Source organism: Tachysurus fulvidraco, chromosome 2 (assembly GCF_022655615.1).
Source record: "Tachysurus fulvidraco isolate hzauxx_2018 chromosome 2, HZAU_PFXX_2.0, whole genome shotgun sequence".
NCBI classification, from domain to species: domain Eukaryota; kingdom Metazoa; phylum Chordata; class Actinopteri; order Siluriformes; family Bagridae; genus Tachysurus; species Tachysurus fulvidraco.
This window is the reverse complement of record NC_062519.1, coordinates 5,373,172-5,400,515: the sequence shown is the minus strand read 5'-3', so window position 1 is coordinate 5,400,515 and position 27,344 is coordinate 5,373,172. Positions and strand designations below refer to the sequence as shown.

At 38.7% G+C, this 27,344-nt stretch overlaps 6 protein-coding genes across 6 annotated transcripts in view; 2 read left to right on the top strand and 4 right to left on the bottom strand.

The window, feature by feature from the left end:
- The first annotated feature begins 1,061 nt into the window (after positions 1-1,061).
- pde12 (phosphodiesterase 12) lies at positions 1,062-4,248 on the top strand. Its single transcript, XM_027167767.2, has 3 exons — positions 1,062-2,348; positions 3,380-3,458; positions 3,545-4,248. The coding sequence occupies exons 1-3, from the start codon at positions 1,125-1,127 to the stop codon at positions 3,982-3,984; spliced, it is 1,743 nt and encodes a 580-aa protein (XP_027023568.1). The 5' UTR covers positions 1,062-1,124; the 3' UTR covers positions 3,985-4,248.
- Positions 4,249-4,297: 49 nt separating this feature from the next.
- Positions 4,298-8,530, bottom strand: LOC113656479 (ADP-ribosylation factor 4). The gene is made up of 6 exons (XM_027167770.2): positions 8,148-8,530; positions 7,218-7,298; positions 6,412-6,521; positions 6,034-6,105; positions 5,622-5,747; positions 4,298-5,228 (listed from the first exon to the last, which is right to left on the bottom strand). Exons 1-6 carry the CDS (start codon positions 8,212-8,214, stop codon positions 5,142-5,144), a joined length of 543 nt encoding a protein of 180 aa, XP_027023571.1. The 5' UTR covers positions 8,215-8,530; the 3' UTR covers positions 4,298-5,141.
- A 1,927-nt stretch (positions 8,531-10,457) lies between these two features.
- LOC113656478 (ADP-ribosylation factor 4-like) lies at positions 10,458-12,072 on the bottom strand. Its single transcript, XM_027167768.2, has 6 exons — positions 11,714-12,072; positions 11,455-11,535; positions 11,244-11,353; positions 10,924-10,995; positions 10,713-10,838; positions 10,458-10,616 (listed from the first exon to the last, which is right to left on the bottom strand). Exons 1-6 carry the CDS (start codon positions 11,997-11,999, stop codon positions 10,530-10,532), a joined length of 762 nt encoding a protein of 253 aa, XP_027023569.1. The 5' UTR covers positions 12,000-12,072; the 3' UTR covers positions 10,458-10,529.
- Positions 12,073-14,322: 2,250 nt separating this feature from the next.
- LOC113656469 (ADP-ribosylation factor 4-like) lies at positions 14,323-16,358 on the bottom strand. The gene is made up of 6 exons (XM_027167750.2): positions 15,700-16,358; positions 15,481-15,561; positions 15,248-15,366; positions 14,928-14,999; positions 14,709-14,834; positions 14,323-14,608 (listed from the first exon to the last, which is right to left on the bottom strand). Exons 1-6 carry the CDS (start codon positions 15,764-15,766, stop codon positions 14,522-14,524), a joined length of 552 nt encoding a protein of 183 aa, XP_027023551.2. The 5' UTR covers positions 15,767-16,358; the 3' UTR covers positions 14,323-14,521.
- Positions 16,359-16,460: 102 nt separating this feature from the next.
- Positions 16,461-18,496, top strand: LOC113656470 (ADP-ribosylation factor 5-like). The gene is made up of 6 exons (XM_027167752.2): positions 16,461-16,690; positions 17,196-17,276; positions 17,549-17,658; positions 17,776-17,847; positions 17,935-18,060; positions 18,159-18,496. Exons 1-6 carry the CDS (start codon positions 16,624-16,626, stop codon positions 18,243-18,245), a joined length of 543 nt encoding a protein of 180 aa, XP_027023553.1. The 5' UTR covers positions 16,461-16,623; the 3' UTR covers positions 18,246-18,496.
- Positions 18,497-19,044: 548 nt separating this feature from the next.
- Positions 19,045-27,344, bottom strand: part of dennd6aa (DENN/MADD domain containing 6Aa) — a 33,845-nt gene continuing 25,545 nt past the window's right edge. Inside the window, exons 10-20 of the mRNA XM_027167748.2 lie at positions 26,638-26,760; positions 26,350-26,445; positions 25,052-25,146; positions 23,643-23,705; positions 23,488-23,552; positions 23,320-23,409; positions 23,007-23,060; positions 22,613-22,722; positions 21,516-21,618; positions 21,345-21,419; positions 19,045-21,205 (exon numbers count right to left, since the gene is read on the bottom strand). Coding sequence (XP_027023549.1) covers positions 21,074-21,205; positions 21,345-21,419; positions 21,516-21,618; positions 22,613-22,722; positions 23,007-23,060; positions 23,320-23,409; positions 23,488-23,552; positions 23,643-23,705; positions 25,052-25,146; positions 26,350-26,445; positions 26,638-26,760 — 1,006 coding nt within the window. The 3' untranslated portion in view covers positions 19,045-21,073. The remainder of the gene's footprint in view (positions 21,206-21,344; positions 21,420-21,515; positions 21,619-22,612; positions 22,723-23,006; positions 23,061-23,319; positions 23,410-23,487; positions 23,553-23,642; positions 23,706-25,051; positions 25,147-26,349; positions 26,446-26,637; positions 26,761-27,344) is intronic.

Here is a 27,344-nt window from a genome sequence, read left to right as displayed (position 1 = left end):
GACCTCTGCGCCGATCAGCATAATGAACTTACTGAAGATGAATGAATGAAAGAATGATGTCTAAAGAAGATAAACTTATTGACACTTTGTTACATGCCTACTCTTTTTCATGCAATGTTTATGTATACAGTTGAATACAGTTGAATGTGCACATTTTATCCAAGTATATATCATCAGTGGTAAGTAGGTACACCTTTGTGTCTTGCAGGACATTTGAGGTCTTTCACTAAAACTTTGCAGAACATCTTTATGGAGCTTGCTTTGTGTACAAGAGCACTGTGATAATGGAACTGGACGGCTGCACGGCTTGTTTTCAACCTGCTCAAGGTCTAGCATACCACCCCTCTGCTGCGATTCCTCCACTGACTTCCAGTAGCTGAACGCATCAAATTCAAAACACTGATGCTTGCCTACAAAGCCAAAAACTGGACCAGCTCCCTCTTACCTCAAAGCCCTCATCACTCCTCGCACTTCACCCCACACTGGGGGAAGTTGTGGCCTAATGGTTAGAGAGTTTGACTCCTAACCCTAAGGTTGTGGGTTCGAGTCTCAGGCTGGCCAAGACTGAGAAGGCCTTGAGTGGCGCCCAGGGAGCAGTTGGGGGGGTTGGTGCCTTGCTCAAGGGCACCTCAGTTGTGGTTTCGCCGGCCCGAGACTTGAACCCACAACCTTGGGGTTACGAGTCAAACTCTCTAACCATTAGGCCTCTCTAACCACCATCCCCGTTGTATGTAAATGAACCGGTTTGGGCGGCTTAGTTAGAGTGAAAATACAGTGTAATTCTACAGCATTGAAAAGACATTCTAGACAAATTTATATCCCTGGATAGGGATCTATGGATGTAGTGTTCAGGTGTGCGCTTACTCTATAGTATATAGCATGGCGCTATTGGTAGCAACAAAGTAAATAAAATAAAATAAAATATTAGAAGATATTAAAACATGACTGTCTTATTTGTTTATATAGAAAAAAATAACAGTTATGTGTAACATGGCTTTTTCTTTTTCTTTTTTTTTTTTTTTACAAACTACAGTCGAATCAGCTTATTCCTAATCAGGTAACTGTTCCGGACGACGTGATGACGCAATCATCAAGCGACGCGTGTAATAACTTTTAGAAATAGGATGAATCACCGATTGTTCGTACATTTGCGTTACGTTTTGTTTCAGAAGTCGATATTAACGAATAATATTTTATTCAGACGTTTGTGCAGCACGATGGACCGTGTCGTTGTGCGCTGTGTTCCCTCAGAGCCCAAGCTGAGCATTTCATTCACGTTAGCCGGATGCTACAAACAAATGCTGAGGGAGCAAACAGAGCAGTTGGGCAAAGCGTTAGCTCGGATATCTAACAGTCTTATCAAGGCGCAGACAAAAGGTAAGAAGTGTAAGAAGACTAGAGGTGAAAACACGAGCACTTGTGATGGTGAGCAGGTGGTGCGGCTTTATTTTAAAGGTGATTTGGTTTCTGAAGACACTTTAAACCGCGACGCCTGGCGGGACTCCTCGGTACTGCAGGTTGGAGACCTAAAATACAACGTTGAACTCAATCCTCCGACTTTCACCACCGCACAGCTTCCACAATCAGTTCTGTCCGGATTCCCAGTCTGCCCAAAACTAGAGATTGAATTCGGGAATTTGGAGTCGTGTGTGTTTAAGTGGTACAAGGAGAATAGAGTAAACGCGCACACGTGTGCTGAAGAAGACTCCTGGGTCGAAGCAGGACGTGACCGAGTCTTTACACCATCTAACATAGATATCGGGTTGAGACTGAAGCTGCAATGCATGCCGGGAAACGGGTCCAGGTTGGGCCCTGTGGTGGAGCTCATAACCTCATGCACTGTAGAAGCAGGTCCAGGAGTTTGCACGTTTGACAACAGACACTTGTACACCAGTGAGGTCACGAATGACTTTACAACCAGAGTTGTGACTTACAATATCTTAGCAGAGATTTACAGTCAAACTGAGCTCTCTAAAACAGTCCTGTACCCTTACTGCGCTCCATATGCCCTTGAACTCGACTACAGGCAGAACCTCATAAAGAAGGAGCTTTCGGGCTATAATGCAGACATCATCTGTCTCCAGGAGGTGGATAAAGGCGTTTTTGGTGATAGCCTGGTGCCGGCACTTGACGCGTTCGGCATGAACGGAGTGTTCAAAGTCAAAGAAAGGCAGCATGAAGGACTGGCCACGTTTTACAGGAGATCAAAATTCAAGTTGCTTTTTAGACACGACATCATGCTGAGTGAGGCATTAAAAACGGACACGCTCCATAGTGTGCTGCTGGAGAAACTGTCCACCAACCCGGCGTTGAAAGAGAAGATGGTACAGAGAAGTACGACGTTGCAGGTATTACATGGTCTAACCACTCAGTGCTGGTGCTGTTCTGACACTGAACACTGACAGGTTGAAAGGTTGTCCACGGTTTAACATGCATTTGGTGTTCATCTGCTTAGCAAAAAGAAGTGGCTAAAATCAGGGAAAAATAGTAAAGAAGGCTGAAATGCTGAACAAGTTGTTGATTTGGTTCATGCAAATCTTTTGTCGGGGAGACCAGTACGCAAAACAGGTTGCACTGAACCACAACAGTCCACAAGGTTCATTCCTGGCGTAGTGTCTGTATGGCATTTCACATGTTCCACCATTTTAAGGGTTCTCTGGTTTTCACCCACCTTTCAGAAACATGCCAGTATACAGGCTGATGTCTCTCAGTTGCCCCAAGTGTGAATGAGTGTTGTCTTACCCGTAGTGTATTTCCACCTCACACCAGTGTTTGTAGGACATGTGGATTAGAAGGTGAATGTTGTAGTGCTTCAGAAGTTTTGGGAAAACATTTTAGATAGCAGCCAGCAGTGAGCCTGTTTGTATGGTGGACTGTTGTGTTGATGTAAACCTAAAATATCCAACCAAAAGCAGAACCTGATGGTGATGAGTAAAAAAAAAAAAGGAGTATATTTACACTTCCAAAAGATGCAGCATGCAAACAAAACGTTAGTATCCCTGTTGTACTGGGAATAAACCACCACCCAACTGGTCTGTTAGTATTTGTGGACAGGGTAGAGGATGATGTTGGTAGCTGTCAGCAACCCAGCACATTTTCACACAAACATAACTTCCTTCATATGACCTCTAAGGCTTTCTCTACCCCTACAACACTAGGTTTATTCTTCCCTTATCTGCTTGTTCATAATGACAGTTATTCACTATTATGATTCCAAACATTTATCATTTTTCACCACCATACTTTCAGGTATTTTATTATATGCTGATATTGATGTATTTTATAAACTGAGTTGGGGTTTAGGAAGGGTTTATTTATTTGCTTATATTGAAATGAATTGACTAAAACCTGGTATAAATAGTTTTTTCCTTTTGGTAAGGTAACGGTTTTACAGTCCGTCAGCGATCCGTCAAAGATAGTGTGTGTTGGAAACACGCATCTTTACTGGCACCCTAAAGGTAGGAAACATTGGTACTGGATTTGAATTTTGAACTTGATTATAAGCGCATACCATAAGAAAATTAATTTTCTTTCCTGCCCCAAGGAGCAAATGTTCGATTAATACAGATGGCTGTGGCCCTGAAGCACCTGAAGAAAGTCGTCATGGAAGAACAAGCTAGCACACTGATATTCTGCGGCGACTTTAACAGCACACCATCGTCAGGACTCTTCCAGTTGCTCAGTCAAGGTTCAGTATTGGAGCAGCACAGTGACTGGGCATCTAATGGGCCTGAGGAGCATCTTCCAATGGAGCTCCACAGCCCCTTTCAGTTGACTAGCGCGTGTGGAGAACCGCAATACACCAATTATGTAGGAGGCTTTAATGGATGTCTGGACTACATTTTCATTGAGTCGCAGGCCTTGCAGGTAGAACAGGTCATTCCTTTGCCCAGTCATCAGGAGGTCACCACATACCAGGCCCTTCCCAGTGTGTCTCACCCATCTGACCATATAGCTTTAGTCTGTGACCTCAAATGGAATTAAAGTTGAGACCCAGCCTCAGATTTTATTCCACAAGTAAACATTAAAATCAGGGTTTGAATGTCTGGCTGAGATTAGAACACTTCAATTTCTGATTTATTGCTGCAACAAGAGGACTCTGTTTATCAATTAATCTGTTTTACTGATGGGAAAAACATCTTAATGCCTATGATGATCCTGATTCACCAAGCTGTCCATAAGAGAATTCTCTGAATGCAGTATGGAAATAAAATCAGTCTGATATAATTAAAATCATTCTTAAACTTGTATTAACCATGTAGTCTGCATCCTGAAACAAAGATTCTTTCAGTCACAATCGTTTTATTTCAGGCTTTAATAGGAATTATTAATGAGACATGGGGAAAAAAAAAGGACCGATATGATTGCAGGTGCCCGATCAAACGGTTATCATACATCTCTCAGCATGTGTACACAAATAAATCTGGTGATCGCTCATTTGGTCATTTTCAGTTTAGGTCAACGTTATATGAACTTAAAAGTCACAAAGCAGGAAACAAGCATATTTTAAGGCAATTGTAAATGCAGTTAAAGGCTGGTTATATAGCAAGATGGTAAAGTCAGGTATCAGAGTTAGTAAGCTGTAATAAGGCCAAAGAAATCAACTCCTAGTTTACCTGTCATACAAACACAAATCTTTCACCCCATCCCCACCTTTACCCACTGGACTACCTCATATTATTGAGCTGTTCCTCATTATACATGTTGGTGTAACATAATTTGGTCTAAAGTCATTACTTATTGAATGTAGCTGGTCAGATTAAAGTACATGCAAAGTTTACATAGATAAAAATGGAATGAGAGAAAAAATGTTCGTATAAATATAAATATGTTCCCATGTTTGACACAAAAAAACCCCGGAGGCAGGTTCTCATTCTCATCCCTCGATTTGTTTTGAAATCCACCTCGTCGTATATTTCAAATCAAACTAAAATCAGGCATACATTTGAACATTCCTTACTGAAATGCTGAAAATAACAGAAGCCCAATTGAGGGGGAAAAAAAAGAAATTTTTTAAATGTACCTCATTGGCAAATTTGATAACCATAAGCTAATATATATGAGAGAATATCCATTGTCTGTCAGTTGTGTGATCACGTCCTTTGTTAAAACACCCCTTCGTGTGAGCCTGTTAATGTCGCTTAACGTTTGCTCAGCTGCTCAGAAAGCCAGTCCAGTCCTTCATACAAACCTGTTCCCTGAGTGGCGCAGGTCGCCTGAACGTACCACTGTTGGAGCAGAAAGTGACAGAAATTCAATCATCATAGAAGTTTTATACCAAGACAGTAGAGTAGATGGTTATATTACAGTTTGCTGAACATAAAGCATCACCTCTAATGCTGCAGCTTATACAAGCATTAGCCTTTACGTCTGATATTTAGCAGATGGCAACATACCTACAACATGGGAACCTGAAGCACCAGTACGACATATTAGCCACTTCAAATTTTAATATTGTCATACATCTCCTAATCACTAATGGTCAGGCATCAAACTACATGTTTATCTCGGTGACCACAGCTATGCGTGACCAGGAGTGGTGTCAGTGGCAGCGACATTTGCAAATCGCAAGCGTCCGAGTTCCTGTATACAGAAGAGTGCAGATAACAAGAAAGACTTACAGTTCTGCTCCTGAGTGTCTGCAGGCCGAGTTTGTCCGTCAGCTCGCTGATAGCCATGGCGTTGGGCAAATCCTGCTTGTTTGCAAACACCAGCAAAACTGCATCTCTGAGCTCATCCTCTTGAAGCTATTCCAGACATAAAAACACGACTTGTAAGCAGAAGTTGTTAAACGAAGACATGGGTGAGAGACAAAAAGACCGAACAGAAACAATAAGGTTAAAATGATCTAAAGATATAAATCAATATCTTATTCGAAAACATTCAAATATTATGCTATGCGGAAATTTATATAATTACTTTCACTAAAAGTAAATAATAAACCAAACAATTATTGTAGTGAATGAACACACTGGGCGTATAGTGCAAGAACAAAGATTTAAATATTGTAATGCTTGGGCGTGTCTCACAAACCATCTTCTGCAGCTCTTCGGCAGCTTCCTGTGCACGCTCACGATCGTTGCTGTCTACCACAAAGATGAGACCCTGCAAGAACGGCATACACGGAAGTGAATAAAATGAACTCGCTTCCCTCACTGACAGATTTTTCTTTTTGTGCATTGTTATATCAAGCAAAATAAATCGTCAAGAAACCGAGAAAGTGAAATTCACTGTGATTCAGAGTTGAGCAAAGTTGTGAAGAGTCCGTAAAAGCAGTGATACCCGAGTTACATGCAATACTCAGAGAAACAAATCATTTTTAATACAGACATATACAAATAATACTAGTAATAGTGAGAGGTTGTGCGTGTGTGTGTATGTGACACTAAATTTCAGATGTGATCTGGTTACCTGTGTGTTCTGGAAGTAGTGCCTCCACAGAGGTCTGATCTTATCTTGGCCACCCACATCCCAAACAGTAAAACAGATGTTCTTGTATTCCACGGTTTCAACATTAAATCCTGTAGAACAGACATAAAAACTTTTAGATGATTAAAAAATGTTTTTAAATATTAAATCATTAAATATAGCATTCAGCACTCAATTACAGGTCGCAGGTGGGTGACACAATGACAAGGGAAAATATTATAACAATGTGTGTCTTGTAAGTTTCATAGCCAGTACAGCTCCAGTATTCGTTGGCACCGAGTCTCTGGAAATGTACTGGAGCAATGAACAGCAATCTTACTAAAAATTGTAGTATTTAATTGGGTTGAGATTTTGTGACTGAGGACCATAACATATAAGTTACATCCTTTTCTTCCACATCAGCAAGCCATTGTGTACTGCAAAAGGGGGCTGGATGCATCTTTTAAGTGACCACGCCCTCCATGATAAAAACTTTGGATAAAAGCGAGGAGTCAGAAAGACTTTCATTGATCTGCAGTCGAGCTTCTTTAAAAGCGGACAAGCTGACCCAGACCATGGCGGAAATACAAATAAATAAATTCGCCTGAAAGTTTTTCCTTTAATTTTCTCATATACCAGGCCACCAAAATTGCTTTTACAAAAAAAAGGAGTGAACTTAATTACTTTGCTAAAGCATCAAAGAACTTAACAGTGGATATTAAAGTATCAATAGTACTTCATTTCATATTAATTACATTAACTTACATCAACAAAAAATATAAATGCAATTCATGGAGCTGGAAACAAACCTATAGTTGGAATCGTTGTGACGATTTCTCCGAGTTTGAGTTTGTAAAGGATCGTCGTTTTCCCGGCAGCATCGAGACCAACTGCAAGAAAAAGAAACGGGGCTTACTCTCATCGGATAACATGAAATTTCATTTCATTTAATCCAAATGCATTTCTAACAATAGCCTCAAATAACAGGCTTAAGACTTTTTACGATGCACCACATAATCGAATAATAAACAAAATTTAAAACGAGCCGTTATGTGTTTATTCACAGTCATGGCTGAGATTTCTTTATGGAGGTGTTTAGTGAACATTTATGGAAGGAGTCTCCAGTGTCAGAGCTTTTTAACAGCCATGACAGACAAGTTTCGAACTTCCTCGTGTATTCCTGTTATTAGTGTAAAAGAAATAAAACATTCTCAGTTTGTTTAATAAATCATTCTGATAGAACTGTTAATAGTTTTTGGCTTTGTTGATCGTTTTCCCTTTAAACCCCACAGCACTTAGTGTTTTATATCTTTAAATACAATGCACAAGGTGTCAAGTCGGTCCTGAACATAACTGCATAACTTAACCACATTTACGTTTGTTTTTTTTGTTGTTGTTGTTGTTGTTGTTGTTAATAAAACGCAGCATTATATTTTACACAAGGACATGAAGAAAATCAGGAGTAAATAAAAGGAGTAAATTTAACATCTAAACTAATAAACAAACGAATAAACAATCATATCTCACGCTGCACAAAATCTAAGCGAGACCATGTTTAAATATTTAAAACTAAACGCTTAATCAAGTATAAAAAGTGACGAGACAAAAAAGGTTTTATTTACTCAGCTAGCTAAAAACTTTGTAATGCTAATGTTGTTAGGAAGCTTTGCTAGCTAACGAGCTAACCAGCTAAACCGCTAACTGCTGCCAACACACCACCGCTCCAACTTGTGACTCACCCATAAGAATTCGCATTTGTTTTTTCCCGAACAGCCTGGAGAACACGCTGGAGATGGTCAGCCCCATTTTAATATCGAATATTCACCGAGCGACGTGAAGCACAACTTTAGTTTGGAGACGTTTCCGAGCTAACGGCTAACAGGCGAGAGAAGTCCAGCGCACGCGCGCGCGCACACACACACACACGCCGAGAAGGTCGCAGAGCCTTTCTGAGAGCCAAAACAGGATCTAACACCTCATAAAAAAAACACAAACAGACCGACAAAAGACCGATTTTTTTGTAAACAAACACTACAGTGTTTTAACGCTGCAGCAGCGCTTTAACACGTCTCTGCTCCGCTGCGGCCGGCGTGACGTCATACGCGCCACGTCACACGCGCCACCTCACAAGAGCAGACCCAGGCACGTGTGTCGAGGGCTCCTTAACACCAATGATCACTACAGAACATATACGTTATCTGTTGATGTATGTTCACAAAACACAGTTCCTCATTGTTCCATTTAGTTAAACTTGCTTTAAATGAATTCATGATTGTTATAAATTCATTAATAATTACTTTAATTCACACATCAAATGTTCAGAAAATCACGACTCTCGATTCATTTAGCAGCTACAAAATAAATAGTGTAAATTAATTTGCACTGGATCGTCGTGTCCTGACGTCAGCATAAACTTGGAAGCATACAATTGTCTAGAGTTTATTGGTTATACTTCAGCATTACAATCTCCCATTACTGGAGCTAAGAGACTCAAACTGTGCATAAAGCGAGCTCTGTGACTCAACACCACTGAACACCTTTAGGATGAACTATAAATCAGACACCACCCCAGACCTCCTCACCCAGTATCAGTGCCCAATCTCAGTCATGCACTTGTAGCTGAAGGAGCTCAAAATTCAGTAGAAGGCCTTCCGGAAGAGTGAACTTTGTTATAAAGGTAAAGGAAGATTAATTCTGGCTATGGCATGTTCAAGCCTACAGTATATGCTGGTCATGACAGAGAGTGTAATCTGGCTTAATCTACAATTAATAATGAGTAATAATGAATTATTCTTATTTAATACATGTATTATTCAATACTATCACAAAGTATCAGCTCTAAAACAAGTTACATGGTGACTATATTCCTGTTGAAATAAAGTTTCCGGTGCTGTATACATTCAATATTCCATTCAGAGGTTAACGGGTCATGTGTGGTCCAGTTTGAAGTTTGAAAACATATAGACCATTGATTTCACTAGTCTCAGAAGACACCTGGCTTCACACGTGTCAGAGGAATCCTTCGACAGACGAGATGTAGGTGTGTGGAAACGAGCAGGTGACTAAATTGGGTAGAAATTATTAAAAAAACGTAAGAATTCAACAAAGCTTTGTGACACGGTTGCACGGTTTTGACCAGGGCTTAATTCAGCCTGTTAGCAGTCTATGTGATGACAAGTGTCATTGTTTATTCAAAAGTGACTATACAAACATTGTTTAATTCTGTCTATTTATTGGAAGTGTTTAGCTGTAAATTTAATTCAGAACATTTCACCCACAGACCAAATTAGGTCTAAGTTCACTCTATTTGGAGACCAACTTTTTGAGGATAGGATTAAAACCTGTTAACTCAAGAGAGCAAAGAAAGACCTAACTATAAGAAGTAATAATAATAATAATCATATTATTATTATTATTATTATTATTATTATTATTATTATTATTATTATTATTATTATTATTATTAATAATAATAATAATAATAATAATAATTATATTTATATTAATAATATACTATATGTTTTATTAATATCTTAATATATAATATAATATATAATAATAAAAAATAAAATAAAATTTTGACTCAAGAATATACCTATTTTTGTATAAATAATTTTAATAAATAATATATAATATAATATAATAATAAAAAAAAATTTTAAATAAATATTTGACTAAATATAGGCCTTTGTTGCTTCAGTAAGTAAAAACATCTAGCTATATAACACAATACACAATACAACAGAGAGTTTCTCTATCAAACAGAGTTTCAAGTAAAACCCCACTGGGAACAGAAGACTCTTGTATGCAATTTAATTCTGTGATTTTAGAAATTTTACATGTGTAGCAGTGAAACCTCCTAGTATATAAACTTTATCTCACCGTACCTCCAATAAAGAATACTGACTGCAGTGATATTTAAAAAAAAATAGATGTTATTTTATTTCATTTGTAAAGTCAAACCCAAAGACAAAGAATAAAACAATAAATAATTTTAAGATTTCCAAAAAAGAAAGTTAAAATACTATATTCAATGATCATAAAATCCACAAGGTTATTGGCACATTTATATACAGTAAAGTATTTTTCTAATAAATTCACTCAGTGCAGTTGATCAGATTTTATCGTTTGGAGAGCTGATTTGAAAGCCAGTCCAGTCCTTCATATAAACCTGTTCCATTTGTTGCACAAGTTGACTGAAGGTACCACTGAAATAAAGACACAGAGAAATAAACGTGTTTGCATGTTAGACTAATAATTGAGAAAGAAGTCACACAACATTATAATAATTGTGATCTACTCACATCTCGTCCCTTCATGGCGTGCATTCTGAGCTTCTCGGTCATCTCGTGGACCGGCATCACGTTGGGTAAATCCTGTTTGTTTGCAAGAACCAACACAACGGCGTCCCTCAGACCATCGTCCTCAAGCTAAAGACATAAAAACTGATTTTCAAGCACAAGATGAAGACAAATGCTAAGTGCATATCATGAAAGTTATGAAGGATCCATTTACCATCATCTGCAGCTCTAAAGCAGCTTCCTGGATGCGCTCACGGTCGCTGCTGTCCACCACAAAGATGATGCCCTGCGCCAACACACAATATATTTACAGGTTCCTTTACATGGATTACATCAATCTAATGTTTAAAACAATGGTAGTGATGAACATCTGCTAGAGCTTGATCTAAAAATAAGGTAACAGTAACCAGGCATTAGACGTTAGATTAGATTCCTAATGATTCCTGAACCAGATGTGCTTTAAATAACCTGAACGTGGCTCTATAAAGTTCACATGTAAAATAAGATGAATGTTATATCCAATCATGAACTCACCGTGGTGTTCTGATAGTAGTGTCTCCAGAGCGGTCTAATGACGTTCTGTCCTCCGACGTCCCACACGGTGAAGGAAATGTTCTTGTACTCGACTGTCTCCACATTAAAGCCTGATTCACAGCACAACCGTGGACACAAAAGACATATTAAGGTTTAATTCTAAGTCACTAGTCGTCCAATAACAGTCTAATAACAGTCTCTATAGTCTTACCGATAGTAGGAATGGTTGTGACGACTTCACCCAGTTTGAGCTTATAGAGCACTGTAGTCTTTCCGGCTGCATCCAGACCAACTTGAAGAGGAGAAAAGAGTTTACATTATAGATGCAGGAGGTTAAACAATAAAACAAACAGTCACTCGAGTTTATTATTACTTGCACAATATTGTACAGATAAAACACAAGTCCAAAGCTGTATAATCAGCTTATATGTATAATTTTCCACACTAAACCCAACACTGAATGCACTCACCCATCAGCAATCTCATCTCCTTCTTGTGTATGAACCGTGAAAAGATGGAGGAGAAAATAAGACCCATAATAAAACAATCACAAGTCAAGAAAAGAAAAAAGAAATAAAGGCTTTCAGTGATGGATTCAGTGATCTGTTCTCTGTAAGATGTTCCTCTCGGTGTGTGTCTGTCTGTGTGTGTGAGTAAAGAGCCGCTCTGCAGGTTTATATAGTGAGTCTGACGCGTGATTGCTTTCGCTTTGAAAACACGGAAATCTGGACACGCGCGCGCTTCCAACGCGCACATATTCACACACACACACACACACACACACACACACACACACACACACACACACACACACACACACACACACACACACACACACACACACACACACTGCATGAAGATTTTCTCCAGTTCAATCCAACGCGTTCCAAATGGCGTCACTTCCCGTGGCCCAATGAGGATCTCTATTAGAGCTAAAAGTGATTAGAGTTATTAATGAGTGTTGTGGGAATGAACAAACATGTGTTAATAAATATACACTGTATCCCAGAAGTCCACATACTTAGAATGACAATTTTTAAAAACTGTTTTCATGCTTGGTTTATTTATTTATTTATTTAAAATCAAATCAAATTTTATTTGTCACATACACATACATACAGATATGCAGTGAAATGCTTTATGCAACTGTCCAGTATAAGAATAAAGAATATTAAAAAAGTATAAAAAAAAGCAAAAAATAAAATGAGAATAAAATAATAAGAAAGTATAAACTAGATAAGAAAACTATGTAAGAAAACCATATAAAAAATATATAAAAATATGAAATATATGGAGAATATGAAGAAATAATGTATATACATATACATAAATATACATATACATAAATGTGTATGGTTATTAAAGATTGTCCTTGTCCTTAAAGTGTCCAGGTGTAGTATGGTGTGTAAATACTGTGCTGTGCAAATCCAGAGTTAAAGTGACAGAGTTATATTTTTGTTTGTTTGTTTGATTATGTATTTATTTGTTAATTATTTATTTGTTGGTTTGTTTGTATATTTGTGTATGTATGTATGTATGTATGTATTTATTTATTTATTTATTTGTTTGTTTGTGTGTGTGTGTGTATGTATGTATGTATGTATGTATGTATGTATGTATGTATGTATGTATGTGTTTATTTATTTATTTATCTGTTTGTTTGTTTGTATATTTGTTTATGTATGTATGTATGTATGTATGTATGTTTTTATTTGCTTGTTTATTTATTTATTTGTCTATTTGTTTGTTAGTTAGTTTGTTTATTTTTTATGTATGTATGTTTGTACGTATGTGCTTGTTTGCTTTTTTCTCTGCTTGTTTATTATTTATTTGTTTGTCTGTTTGTTTGTCTGTTTATTTATTTATTTTTATTTATTAGATTGTGTTTTCTTCAGATGCCTCCATATGTGTTTACAAAAAAAAGGATGTTTTGTAGATAAAGTAACATTTCATTAATTTCCTCCATACATGGAGTCCTAACTATTAATATAAGAATGAATTTATAAGAGTTTATATAGTGAGTCTGACGCGTGATTGCTTTCGCTTTGAAAACACGGAAATCTGGACACGTGCGCGCTTCCAACGCGCACATATTCACACACACACACACACACACACACACGCACGCACGCACGCACGCACGCACGCACGCACGCACACACACACACACACACACACACACACACACACACACACACACACACACACACACACACACACACTCTGCAGGAAGTTTTTCTCCAGTTCAATCCAACGCGTTCCAAATGGCGTCACTTCCCGTGGCCCAATGAGGATCTCTATTAGAGCTAAAAGTGATTAGAGTTATTAATGAGTGTTGTGGGAATGAACAAACGTGTGTTAATAAATATACACTGTATCCCAGAAGTCCACATACTTAGAATGCCAATTTTTAAAAACTCTTTTTCATGCTTGGTTTATTTATTTATTTGTTTGTTTGTTTGTCTATTTGTTTATGCATGCATGTATGTATGTATGTATTTATTTATCTATTTGTTTTTTTATGTATGTATGTATGTATGTATTCATTTATTTATTAGTTTGTTTTTTCTTCAGATGCCTCCTTATGTGTTTACGAAAAAACAGGATGTGTTGTAAATAAATAACATTTCACTCTCAAAGTGTTCATTTCCTCCATACATGAAGACCTTTGGGACACTCTGTATATACAAATAAGTGTGTTTAATCTTTTAAATATAGTTCACTAAAGTTTTAGAAAACATCAAGAATGAGAGCTACATGTGTTTTTAGAATGTAGTGCATAATGTATATAAGTTCATAGGTAGCTGATTTATTATTACTGTAGTATAATTATTGCTGTTGTTGTTATTAGTTATTATCATCATCATCACATATTATTTTCTCCAAGCAGGGAAAAAACTTTTTAAAAAGCTCTTTAAAGGGTTTTGTTCCCCACCGAGGAGAGAAGACTCTTATGCATTTAAGGACTGTGGTCGTTCTGCTCAAAGTCCACACGTGTGGTAGTGAAAAAGTATTTCAAATGATTATGTCTTGTTCATTACCTCCTATCTAACCCAAAACAGTCTCTTTATTGCAGCCGTATTTGTAAAAATAGATATTTTTATTACCAGATTCATTTGAAGTATGCAGCCATTTGTCAAACCCATGACAAACAATGCAACAACAACAAAAAATAATAATATTCATAACATCTGTGACGCATGTAAATACAATACAATATCTTTCAAATAAATTCACTTCAAAAATAAAATTGGTTGGTGATCTGTTTGGTGTCTGTTTTATCGCTTGGTGATCTGATCAGCCATCCAGTCCAGTCCTTCATATAAACCTGTTCCATTTGTCGCACAAGTCGACTGGATGAACCACTGAAATAAAGAGATGGAGAGATATAAATATAGAGTTAAAAAAAGTTGCCAAACAACATTGCAATGCAAACAATTTAATAAGATTTTCTTTACTACTCACAGGTATTCTCTTAATTGTGTCCAATCTGAGCTTCTCGGTCATCTCGTGGACCGGCATCACGTTGGGTAAATCCTGTTTGTTAGCAAGAACCAACACAGCAACATCCCTCAGCGCAACCTCCTCAAGCTAAAGACAAAAAAAACAACAACATGATTTTCAAGCACAAGATGAAGACAAATGCTAAGTGCACATCATGAACAGTATGAAGGATCCATTTACCATCATCTGCAGCTCTAAAGCAGCTTCCTGGATGCGCTCACGGTCGCTGCTGTCCACCACAAAGATGATGCCCTGCGCCAACACACAATATATTTACAGGTTTTTTACATCGATTACATCAATCTAATGTTTAAAACAATGGTTGGGATGAACATCTGCTAGCGCTTGATCTACAAGTGAGGTAACAGTAACCCGATCATAATCTAAACCAGACTTGTTTTAGATAACCTGAAAGTCGACTTTGAAGTTAAATTAAAATTGCAGTGTATAGACATGGAAGCATGGAGAATTTTTTTTTTGATGTTTGATCATACACTCACCATGGTGTCCGGATAGTTCTCATAGTAGTGTCTCCAGATCAGTCTAATAGTCTTCTGTCCTCCCACATCCCACACACAGAAGGAAATGTTTTTGTGCTCAACAGTCTCAACATTAAATCCTGATTTACAGCATAAAAGCAGAGACAAAAATGTAGGGTTTAACGTTATGTCATTAGACGACTAATAACAGTCTAATAACAGTCTAATAACAGTCGCTATATCAACAGTCTTACCATAAGTAGGGATGGTGGCAGCAGCTTTACCCAGTTTGAGTTTATAGAGCACTGTAGTCTTTCCAGCAGAATCCAGACCGACTTGGAGTAGAGAGATTAATTTTAGATGTGATTTCACAAGTAAAATGTATTTTGTACAAAAACGATACACATCCAAAGTTGTGTAATAGCCTTGTGTGTATTACTGTACACAGTAGGAGTAATAGTGAATACACTCACCCATCAGCAACCTCCTCTGCCTTTTCCCTGGGCTACTGGAGAAATGCGCTCTAAGTGTAAGACCCATAAGAAATAAACAAATAATAAGGAAATAAACAAAGCCAGAAATAAAGTATGTCAATGACGGATTCGGTGATCTGTTCTCTTTTATCTGTACTTGTTTCTCTCGGTGACAAAGAGCCGCACGCGCGCGCACACACACGCGCGCACGCACACCTTGCAGGAAGTATCAAACCAATCACTTGGGTAAAATCTATCTATCTATCTATCTATCTATCTATCTATCTATCTATCTATCTATCTATCTATCTATCTATCTATCTGTCTATCTTGTACAGTACTGCCAATCATGAAAAATAAAATTATATTTTGTATAATTTCTTTAAAAAAAAAAAATTAATCAACGCTATATGGAGACTTTTGGGACACCCTGTATAATATTATTATTATAGAAAAGGCTTTTCTAAAGTACAGGAAGTGACGTCATTTGGAACACGTTGGACTTGCCTGCCGTGAAACTTACCTGCTGTGTTTGTGTCCGTGTGTGTGTTTGTGTTGGATGCGCGCGCGTGTCGACCTGCAGGCTATATAAACCGGCAGTGCGGCTCTTTCCTCATAGCGCTGAGAGAGACACACAGAGAGACACTGAGACACACAGAGAGAGACACTGAGACACACACACAGAGAGAGAGAGACACTGAGACACACACACTCAGAGAGAGAGAGATACTGAGACAGAGAGAGAGACACTGAGACACACACACACTCAGACAGAGAGAGAGACACTGAGACACACACACTCAGAGAGAGAGAGAGAGAGAGAGAGAGAGAGACACTGAGACACAGAGAGCGAGAAATAGAGACACACACACACACACACAGACTCTATCAACATTTTTCTAGTTGTAGCCACTGTTCTTCATTATGGGAAACTTTTTCACCGCCCTGTTATTTCGTCTGAGAGAGAACAGACCAGTCAGAATATTAATGGGTGAGTTTCATTTCTCATTCTCAATCCTACTGTTGATTTCTCTGAATGGTCAGAAGGTGTTGATGAAGTTTCAATCACAGCAGCTCTGTCAGTATCCCAGATTTAAATGAATTAAAGTTTTTATTACTTTAATAGTAGCAAGACTTTTCCTGGAACTTGTGTGTATTTGAAAGAAAAAAATGGGTTCATACATTTATTTAACAGAAACAAATGGTTTTCTGTAAGAGTTTCGGTTTCTCACTGACAAGCTGAATTACTCGTTTGGTAAAAAAATAAAATAAATCTATAACATAATATCATCTATAACACACATGAAATATAACAGGAAATATAACAATATGTTTAAAATTTATGGTCAATTAAAAATAAATAAATAAATAAATTGAGGGGGAAAAGTCATTGTTGATAAACAGTGTTGTGTCTTTTGGGTTAAATGTAACACGACTCTTTCTGGAAGCCGAGTTGTAGCTGAAATGAAATGAATGACATTTTTCTCCTCTTCAAGTCGGTCTGGATGCAGCCGGAAAGACTACAGTGCTCTATAAGCTCAAACTGGGTGAAGTCGTCACAACCATCCCTACTCTCGGTAAGACGAGTAAAACGTTTATGTCGATAAAAAAAGGTTTCTTCTACATGGAAGAATGGATGACCTTAAAGATGCTGAAACTTAAATAAAGATATGAAATAGATTTTTTTAATACCGTAACAATATAAATAACCCAATAAACACATGTCAGACTCCATAAACTACATCATTAAAGGTGGGGTGCACGATGTTTGAGAAATGCTTCAGAAAACATCGTGCACCCCACCTTTAAATGTGATAATTAATTAATTAATTAATTAATTGTTTTACAGGCTTTAACGTCGAGAAGGTCGATTACAAGAACATCACCTTCACCGTGTGGGACGTCGGAGGACAGGACGTCATCAGACGGCTCTGGAGACACTACTATCAGAACACTGCTGTGAGTTCGTGATCCGATCATCTTAATCTGTAATCTACCTTATACCTTGTTACTTGCTTAGAGGTTCTGGGATTAGATTTAGAAAACAAGCTTTTTTATTTTGTGTTGTCATCTCAGGGTCTCATCTTTGTGGTGGACAGCAGCGACCGTGAGCGCATCCAGGAAGCCGCTTTGGAGCTGCAGAACATGGTAAAGAAATCCTTCATTCTGCTTATTTGTTTAATGTACAAGAATAAATTAAACTCATGACACCTTCACATCTTCCTTTTCATCCAGCTGGAGGAAGATGAGCTGAAGGATGCCGCCGTGCTGGTTCTTGCTAACAAACAGGATATGCCCGACGCCATGCCGGTCCAGGAGATGACCGAGAAACTCGGACTGCACGCCATGAAGGGACGAACTGTGAGTAGAACATAATCACAAGAACGTGACCAGATTTCTCTCTAACGCTGACGACCTTTAAAATGGTTTCCATCTTATTTAATTTTCTTTCTTCTCAGTGGTACGTCCAGTCGACTTGTGCCATAAACGGAACAGGTTTATACGAAGGACTTGACTGGATGGCTGATCAAGTGTCCAATCGATAACACTGCACGAATACGACCCTGTTTATAACCTTATGCAAAAGTATATACTATGTATATTTAAAGGGAAGGACTGGATCATGAGCACTTTGAAAAGTTTTACAATATTTTGTAAATATGTCCGTATGTGTTTACTTCTGAGATTTGCTTACTGTGCCTTTATATATTAGTCGAATCAAACGCAACACATCTCTGTGTATTTCTACTGTGTGTGTGCAATATAACATTTATATATATTAAAAACATTTTAAACACATGGTTGAAGTAATACTGCTTACTAGGATTGGCATTCATGCCATTTTAGGATTTTTCTTTCTCTTATGGACTCTTTAAGCTAGACTATTTGCTTAACAAATCCCTGTCTAGCGTCATGGAAACGCCATGACGTAAAACTGCACCGCCTCCCTGGGTTTTCTTTGTTCGCAAAGTGCTTTAGTTTTTCACACACACACAAAAAACATTCCAAGGTGAGGAAACGTGAACAAGTAGACGCACGAGGTTATGCAAATCCGGTCGGATTTTCTTTTCTGCTGACGGCTGATAATCTGAAGGACACGTCCTACTGAAGACGCTGTTAATAATCTTACTATTTTGACCGGTACATAGTTCTAAATCTGGAGACTCGTTACTAAATACGAAACAAACACCTCACTAAATCAGACATATTCTTGTTTACGATGAACACTGAACAAGTTACCATAGAAATCACAACATATTAGAAGCAGCATGTCGATATAAACCACGTAACTAGTCTCCTGTCATTGTTTCTGGCCGATCAGAGTCAAGAAATCCTGAAACCATCTGATTGTGCATATTTATTTACAGTTAAAAAAACAACAACAACATGGAGACAGGCAATGCGTAAACTTCACGTTACAAAGTGTATGCAACATTATTAGTGGTTATGGCTCTTGGAAAAAAAAAAAATATTAATGCCAAAATAGGGAACCTGGTGCAAGCACATTATACCTGTGCTTCTCTATACACCGAGTCGTTCATCGCCCTTTTATGACTTTATTACTACATAACCGTCTAACTGTAAAAATGATCAGGATCAAAAATACCAGTGTTACAAAATACTGTTTGACAAGTGTGTTATGCACGAGAGAATATCAATTTACTTTTATATAAAACTTTAAGCATGTTAAAATAAGCTCCTCTGTATGTATAAAACACGAGTGGTTGCCTAACAGACATCTTTTACGCTAACCAATAACGACCGGCTCAGGCGTACGGCACGTTCTGCTGTGTCTCAGACCGAAAGCCAACCGTCATATCCGCTAAGCGTCGAGTCTCCAAGCCTGCAAATCCAGTCCACTGAGCTATTGAGTAACTAAACCTCGTTCTTCACCCGGCTTTGTCACTTCAGAAGTAACACGAAATGAACAGTGACGATATTTCTTCAGGTGTCAGTCAATGATTCTGTGCTAAAAAAATAAATAATAATAATAAAAAAAAAGAAATAAAAAATACACCACCCCGAACAGAACAGTATCTTTGGTCGTTTCTACATTTTGCTCCTCATCATATCTCAAGGCACATGATGGAAGAACTCCTGCAGGACTCTTAGGCGCTTTGACGTCTTCGATTTCATGCAATTCTAGTCAGATACTTCGATATAATCGTAATCAACAGACAGAGGGAAAAAAAAATATGTGAGAGTAGAAATTAAAAAGCAAAGAGATCAGAATGAAGCAGTACAGCAGTATAGCAGACTCAGCAGTACGTTATTATAATGGTCAAAACTAACCTGACCCCCAGAGGGCGCCCTTTCGCAAACACGTCGTCTGCCTCTGCCGAAGGTTCCCAAGCCGTCCGTAGAGAACGGTTTAAACTGAACGCTTTAGTGCTGTGATGCTCTCAAAAGCTATTTAGATACTTATTTAAGGTAGGTTAGAGCTTAAACTGTTCAGCACAGAGGTTGGGAACCTGTAGCTTAGGCAATAACATTTTTTAAAATTATTAAGAAAAAAAAGTCTGTCGATCAGAAAAAACAAAACAAAAAAAAAACAACCCAAAAAGTAACCTATTTTTCTTTAGACGAGATTTTAGACCGACATTATATACTTAAAGTTTTAATAGTAGATCCATTCTAAAAAGGCATTAATGCTGTGCAGCACCTCCTGATGTAATGCTGAGTGTCAGATGATTAGGTGATTTACTCCTGTAGACGTGTTAACGTCCTAAACATACGTAAGGTCTTGTGTGTGAAACGTCTCGATGTATTAAATCATGATCAGCTTCGTTAAAACCGTGTCTGTTTCTTCGTTGCATAAACCTACCGGATATAATTTGATCACACGAGTGCAGGTTTCTAAGCTTTCAGATGTACGAGGTGGGCGGAAAAAAACAAACCCTAAATCCGTTATCTAAAACAGACCTAATCCACACTGCGTTAAATGTTTTCAAGATTCATCTCTCTAGATTCGTTCTGTATGCTTCTTACATGGTTAACTCGGTTCGTCTCCGTAAATGTCCAGGCAGTCGTGTTTAAAAATGAGACGGGAATCCAAAAGGTCAGTCTCACACAGTGAGAGACAAAAAGTCATCAATATTAAGAATGAGCACATTCCTAACACCTCTCTTCACGTAGAGAGCAGAGAATGTCATTGAGAGCTGGTGCTGCCTCTTCCGGGGCTCCAGCAATGCCAGCATTGCACCACGGCTCCAACCCTTCGCTCTCGTTAGATCTCTAGGGGTAACTGTACCTGCGAAAGAAATTTGCTCACAGCTTATGTGGAGCATTTCTGGTGTTAAACCCTCCAAACTCCTCAAAACTGTGATTGGCTCAGTCCCCTCGTACTTGTTTCTGCAGGGGTGTGTGTTCAGGGTCAGGGTGTGGCTGGTTTGTGCAGGATTCCCTGCAGGTCATCTGGAAGCGAGAGGATAATAGAGTCAATGTGGGACTGAAGTTTGGCCAGTGTTCCTGTGCTTACCGGCAGCTGCTCTCGCTCAGCCTGCGTCTGGGGAAATAGAGGAAACAAAATGAAGCACATTCACAAAGTGACGCAGCAAAGCCGGCTTTGTTTTTTTTTTTTAAAGTCGATGTTTAAAATGCATCCAGATTTTAAGAAAATAAAAAATAAAACTAAAAACACAAACCAGTTTATCTTTCAGCTTGAGAACGAGATCGACCGTCTCCACTTCGGTGTGTTTTTGAATTCGTAGTCGCAGATCCTTAAACAAAGACGTCCATAAGCTCAGCGATAATCGTTCGGCATTTTTTTTCTATGAATATTTCAGCAAAGCTTGTTTACTGTGACCAGTTCTAACCTCTTCGCAAAGCGCCTCGAGATGCAGGGCCTCCAGCTTCTGCATCATCTCTTTCCTGCGGTTTCTGAACCAGCCGTCAAAGTTGGGTGACTTGAGGAACTGCCTGTCACGGAGATAACAGAGAAAATGATTCAGAATAAAAAGGAACGGCTTGTGTTAATTTACACACTTTCATTACTTTGTTTCACTGCAGCAGTCACTCGGGCTGTTGCCGGAGCGCGTGAGCTCTTATTTATGGATATAATGCACTTTAAAATACACTTCATTTGAACCCTCCTGGACACAATACAAACACTTTAACCCTTACGTCTAGCTCCGTGGCTGAAAACATCCACTAAATTAATGGGATATAAAAGATTCATATTTTTATTTTTTTTTATCACATTTCTTTTTGCATAAACATGTTAAAATCAACATCAGTTCTAATCAAAACTAAATATACTACTACTAAACATCAAAAACAATGAATAAAAAATGTACTTTTTAATTATTAAATAATTAGTAATGAAAAAATTAGTAAAAAAAAAAAACTATTTTGCATAAAAATACACACTATACATATAGTCAGTGTTTGTGTGCACGTGTTTGTGTGCACGTGCGCACACTTGTGTGCACAGAAATCCTGCTTGAAATCCTAATCTCACACAAAACGCACCCCACAGATGCAAACGCACACACCTCACAGATGCAAACACACATGCACACTATAATATGCTGATATCCTTCACATAACTCAATGTAAAAAGCCTGAAAATAAGTATGTTGCACAGCCGTGTGTAATGGGGTAATTGCGCCACCTTTTGGTCAACAATAAAAATGACAAATTTGACCTCTTCCCAGCTGAGGGCACCATTGCCTGGTGGTTACATGTCATGGCCATGAAAAGATGTGGCTATAATGGCAGAAAAAGGACTGTCCATAGGGGTTCATGGTAGTTGTGTAAATGATTCAAGTTGTCATAGCAACAAAATGAGCATTTGCAGGTCAGGGGAAAAGCACTAACAGAGCGAGGCTCTGAACCTCTCATCTGCGTTTACTCGTTAGAGTCAGTTCTGCTTGTAAGTAAACTAAATAAAAATAATAAACAAGTGCTGTACCTGTAAAGACCAATCCAGTCTCCTTTGAGGCGGGACGTGAGCTGAGGACCGGCCTTTTCCAGAGTCTTCATGAACTCGTCCTGTACAAACGGCTTGAGCTGAGGAGGACTCTGAGAGGTGAGAACAACAAAATGAAGGAAGGAAATAAAACACAATAAATAAATAAATAAAACAAAATAATAACAACAACAACAACAACAAACTATACCCCAGTGTATGCATGGCATAATTAATAAATAAACAATCTAAAAACAAACAAACAAAAATAAAATTAATTATTTAAAAAAACAAAAAAACAAACAAACAAAAAAACTGGACCCCAGTGTATGGATGGAGAAAAAAAAATATATATATTAAATATATATATATATTAAAAGAATGACATAAATCTTACTTTCCAGGCAGATATGCTTTTCTGTAAAGGCATCAGGCTGGCCACATAACGCTCCTGCAACAAGCACATATTTAATATTTTGTCCTTACATAAAAAAATAAGAATAAGAAAAAAAAAATTTAATTTCAACAGTTTTGTGAAATAATCAGACTTTTGTATTTATAAAGTTTCTTATGATTTGGAAATTTTTCACCCACCCCTTTAACTACAAAATGAAATCACCAACACAAATCATATCCATGTGACCCGTCACCTGTCTCACACACCCAACAGATCGCTGACTTGGGGAGAAAAAAAAAAAAATCACTCTCACCAACGGAATGATGAAGCTTTGTGTTAATTCCAAGAAATATCGTCGCAAAATGGCGTTCTGGGCCTCGGATGGACGTTTCTGCTGAACTCCCTTAAAATAATAAAAAGAACAAGATTCGAGCAACTGGAACAAGTCGTGTAGGACGAAGCAAATTCAAAATCCACTGACCTTCTGGAGCTGCTTAATGATGTCTTCGTCTTTGTTCAGAAAAGGCTTGTATGCGGTGTAAACTCCTGGTCACACAACACGAGACCTTTATTTCATAATTAGTGCTTCGACAAACGTTTCGTCTCTGAGAATAAATATGTGCTTCACGTATTTACCTGGTTTGGAATCCAGAGTTTTCAAATTCTTTAATTTCTTCACTTTCATCTGTTTGACCATTTCTGATCGAAGGGAATCGAAAACACATGGATTACTGATCTAGTCTAGTAAAAACACACGTCCTGCTCTAAAGGATTACTGACATAGACGGTCTAAAAAAAAGTAAATACAAATAAAAAAAAAATCTGTTTTTCACATCAACTTTAAATGCCGAATCTGAGCCGTATATCCTGCGTGTGGCGTTTCTGCGCTGTGTCCGAGATGTTCTCTCTAATACGACCGGTCGAAAAATAATCTCTACACGGTCTAATCTGTACCGTCTCCTTAACTAACTATCGTGATTAAATATTGTACACAAAACATTTATTCTCTCTTCACCTTTCAGCCATTTTCTCCTCTGATAAAGAAATTCTTACACCTCTTAAAAGTCCTCCTCACTACACCAACACCTGACCTAACGATCCCTTCTAAGGGTTAAGATGCTTTATGAAAAACTTTTCTCTTTACTAGGATCTTTTCCTTCATCTTAAACAACATTACGAAGAATTTTCTTAGAATTTCGTCACTAGGAGAAACCCCTCGTTGTACCAACGATCCCGTTTTATTTGGACGCCGGTACTTAATTTCACTTTCGCTGATACTCAAACGATTTGAATTAGAAATGTTGCAATTATTATTCTATATGGTTACGTTTCTGTACAGCTTTTTTCGGAGACGATGTCCATTGTTTTAAGCTCTTTACGGATAAAATTAAATTCATACATCGGGCCTAGCTTTGTGTATTGTGCGTAAAACAACCCCAACGAAAAACAATACATCATCTGATAATTCTATTTTATAAATAAACTAATTCCCCATTTCAGGCCGTTTTATTTCTATTTCTTTTTGTGTTCGTTGTGTCAAACTCCATACAGACGCTATTTCTGTAGCGCTCCAGTTCTCTGGCTGGGTTTGTGCCCCAGGGGTCAGTTAAGCAGCTCGTGTACAATAAAAATGGTTCAACACAAAACAAACAGTGTGTCTGAATGAACTTCCTGCCTTTGGGTTTATTCGAGGCCGTATTGTTTTTGGAATCAGACCAACACCGGCTCTCTTAGACGCTCTCGTGTGATTGCTGTTCTCACTCAGATCAAGAATTACACCAAGGTGGAGAACAGACCCGAACATGCTGCGTATGTAAAAGCATGTTTATGTGCACGCTACAGGCTCTAACGCTCGATTGGTTACCCGATATCGACAAACGACTCGTACTGAACACTGTTTTTATTAACGCACCATTTAACACAACACTGAAGCTCTCGGAATCTGGTTAAGGTGAGGATGTCAGTATTACAGGATGTCAGTCAAAACTAAGAAAAGTAGGATCGGGGGAGTTTATTAAATGGTTCTTTGAACATGAATGAATCACCTGTTTGCTTCATGTCACCTATGCGGATGATGTGAGGCCAGTGCTGGAGTGTCTTGGCGAAGAAAGGATTTGTTACGCCCAGAATGACAGACGGCCTGAAGGAAACAAAACGCAGCGCAAATATGAGATGTTATGTAGAAGCTGCAGAGTCAAAAGCACTATTCGGACGGGACTAGTTCTACGTGGGGATGTGAGCGTAAAGTAATTATTACCAGAGCTTCTCAGTGATTTTAGTCCTGTCCGAATGTGCCATATCGGTAATCATTATGGACAATGTCAGTAAAGATTACGGCGACTTTTACCTTCTGTAAAAAGGTCCGGAAAAATTACCTCAGGTAATACTAATCCCGTCCGAATAGACCCGCTGTAAATATGTACGGTAAAATTCCGTCATTTCCTGTTTAAGTGTTAAAATGTGTTTTTCAAGCATGGAGGCGCCAAGTTGTCTGTTAGCGCACGTGACAACAGGAAGCAACGTCATACGCACATGACGACAAGGAGGTTACTGTGGTGCGTAAAGCGAGTTACCCCTCCCACTTCTGCTAGTTTTACTGATATGTCTTGTCCCGTGCGAATTGGCCAATTAATATTACAGACGTCCTGAGGTAATATTGCATTACTCCACGTCCTCACGAAGAACTAATCCCGTCCGAATAGTGCTTATGTCAGTAAAGATTACGGCAACTTTTACCTTCTGTAAAGAGGTCCGGAAAAATGACCTCAGGTAATACTAATCCTGCTAGATTTACTGAGATGTCTTGTCCCGTGCGAATTGGCCAATTAATATTACAGACGTCCTGAGGTAAAATTGCATTACTCCACGTCCTCACGTAGAACTAATCCCGTCCGAATAGTGCTTAAGTGTCTCTATTGTCCGTTCTAAACTTAAACAAAAGATTTGAGCAATGAAATCATGGCCTCAGATGTCAAGTTTGAAAATAAGGATATAATTAATATAAGAAATTTTATAGCTTTCTATTCATATGAACAAAGAATAAAAAATATCCCATGCTGAGAGACGGGAATGTCAGGCTGCGCTCAGTGAGATGCTGTAAATCACCGTTACACTGACTCGGTTAAGAACGATATCAGTTACACGGCTTACTATCACCCTGACAAAGTGTCTTTGAAATGTTCCAGACAAAACGAATCTTGAGAGCAAGGACGGGACGCGCTGTAGCAAAGTCGATTTCACCAGATAAAAGGAATCGAGTCTAAAAACCACTCGAGGTCTAATTCGTGTCTGCCGTTTAATTTAGATCTAACGGTGTGAGAAAGGTGTGAGGCAGGCAGCTTACGGAGCCTGGGTTCGAGTCGTGTATTCCTTGAACTCGCTGTCGTGGATGGTGAAGTATGGCCGGAAGTCGCTGCAGTAACGTAGCGGTGCGATGCAGCTATTTGGAAAAAAACAAACAGTATGAAGTATAGAACGTGTTCTTGATTATAAGTATTAGAGCTTTTACACTTTTGTGCCGTCTGCACATCTGATGTCGTATCAAAGACACAAAACACTTCACTCAGTATGAAGACATGCATTATTAAATGACTGGCATTGATCGCTTGAGCCTTTATTTCTTTAAACTCACCTGACTAAAGCGAGCACTGTGTCTGACGACTCTGCCGGTGATGGTGCCATGACAACCAGCGCTTCCCCGAGCAGCACGAGCTCCCACAACATCTGGATGTGAAAGAACACAGGGTAGAAACACCTGCAGCACAAACAGAGGAATATTCTGGTTATCAAACGCATTCATCACAACCATGATTTCTTTAAAAGCAAGTGACAAGCAGTAAAAAACCTTTACACTGGAGTCATGAGTTTTGGGCTTTTAGGCTTGTTTAGCTGTCTCTCTGCTCTGTCTCTCTGCTCTGTCGCTCGCTCTGCCTCTCTGCTCTGTCGCTCTCTCTGCTCTGTCGCTCGCTCTGCTCTGTCTCTCTGCTCTGTCTCTCTGCTCTGTCTCTCTGCTCTGTCTCTCTGCTCTGTCTCTCTGCTCTGTCTCTCTGCTCTGTCTCTCTGCTCTGTCTCTCGCTCTGCCTCTCGCTCTGCCTCTCTGCTCTGTCTCTCTGCTCTGTCTCTCTGCTCTGTCGCTTTGCTCTGTCTCTCTGCTCTGTCTCTCTGCTCTGTCTCTCTGCTCTGTCTCTCTGCTCTGTCTCTCTGCTCTGTCTCTCTGCTCTGTCTCTCTGCTCTGTCGCTCGCTCTGCTCGGTCTCTCTGCCTGTCGCTCGCTCTGCCTCTCTGATCTGTCGCTCGCTCTGCTCTGTCTCTCTGCCTGTCGCTCGCTCTGTCTCTCTGA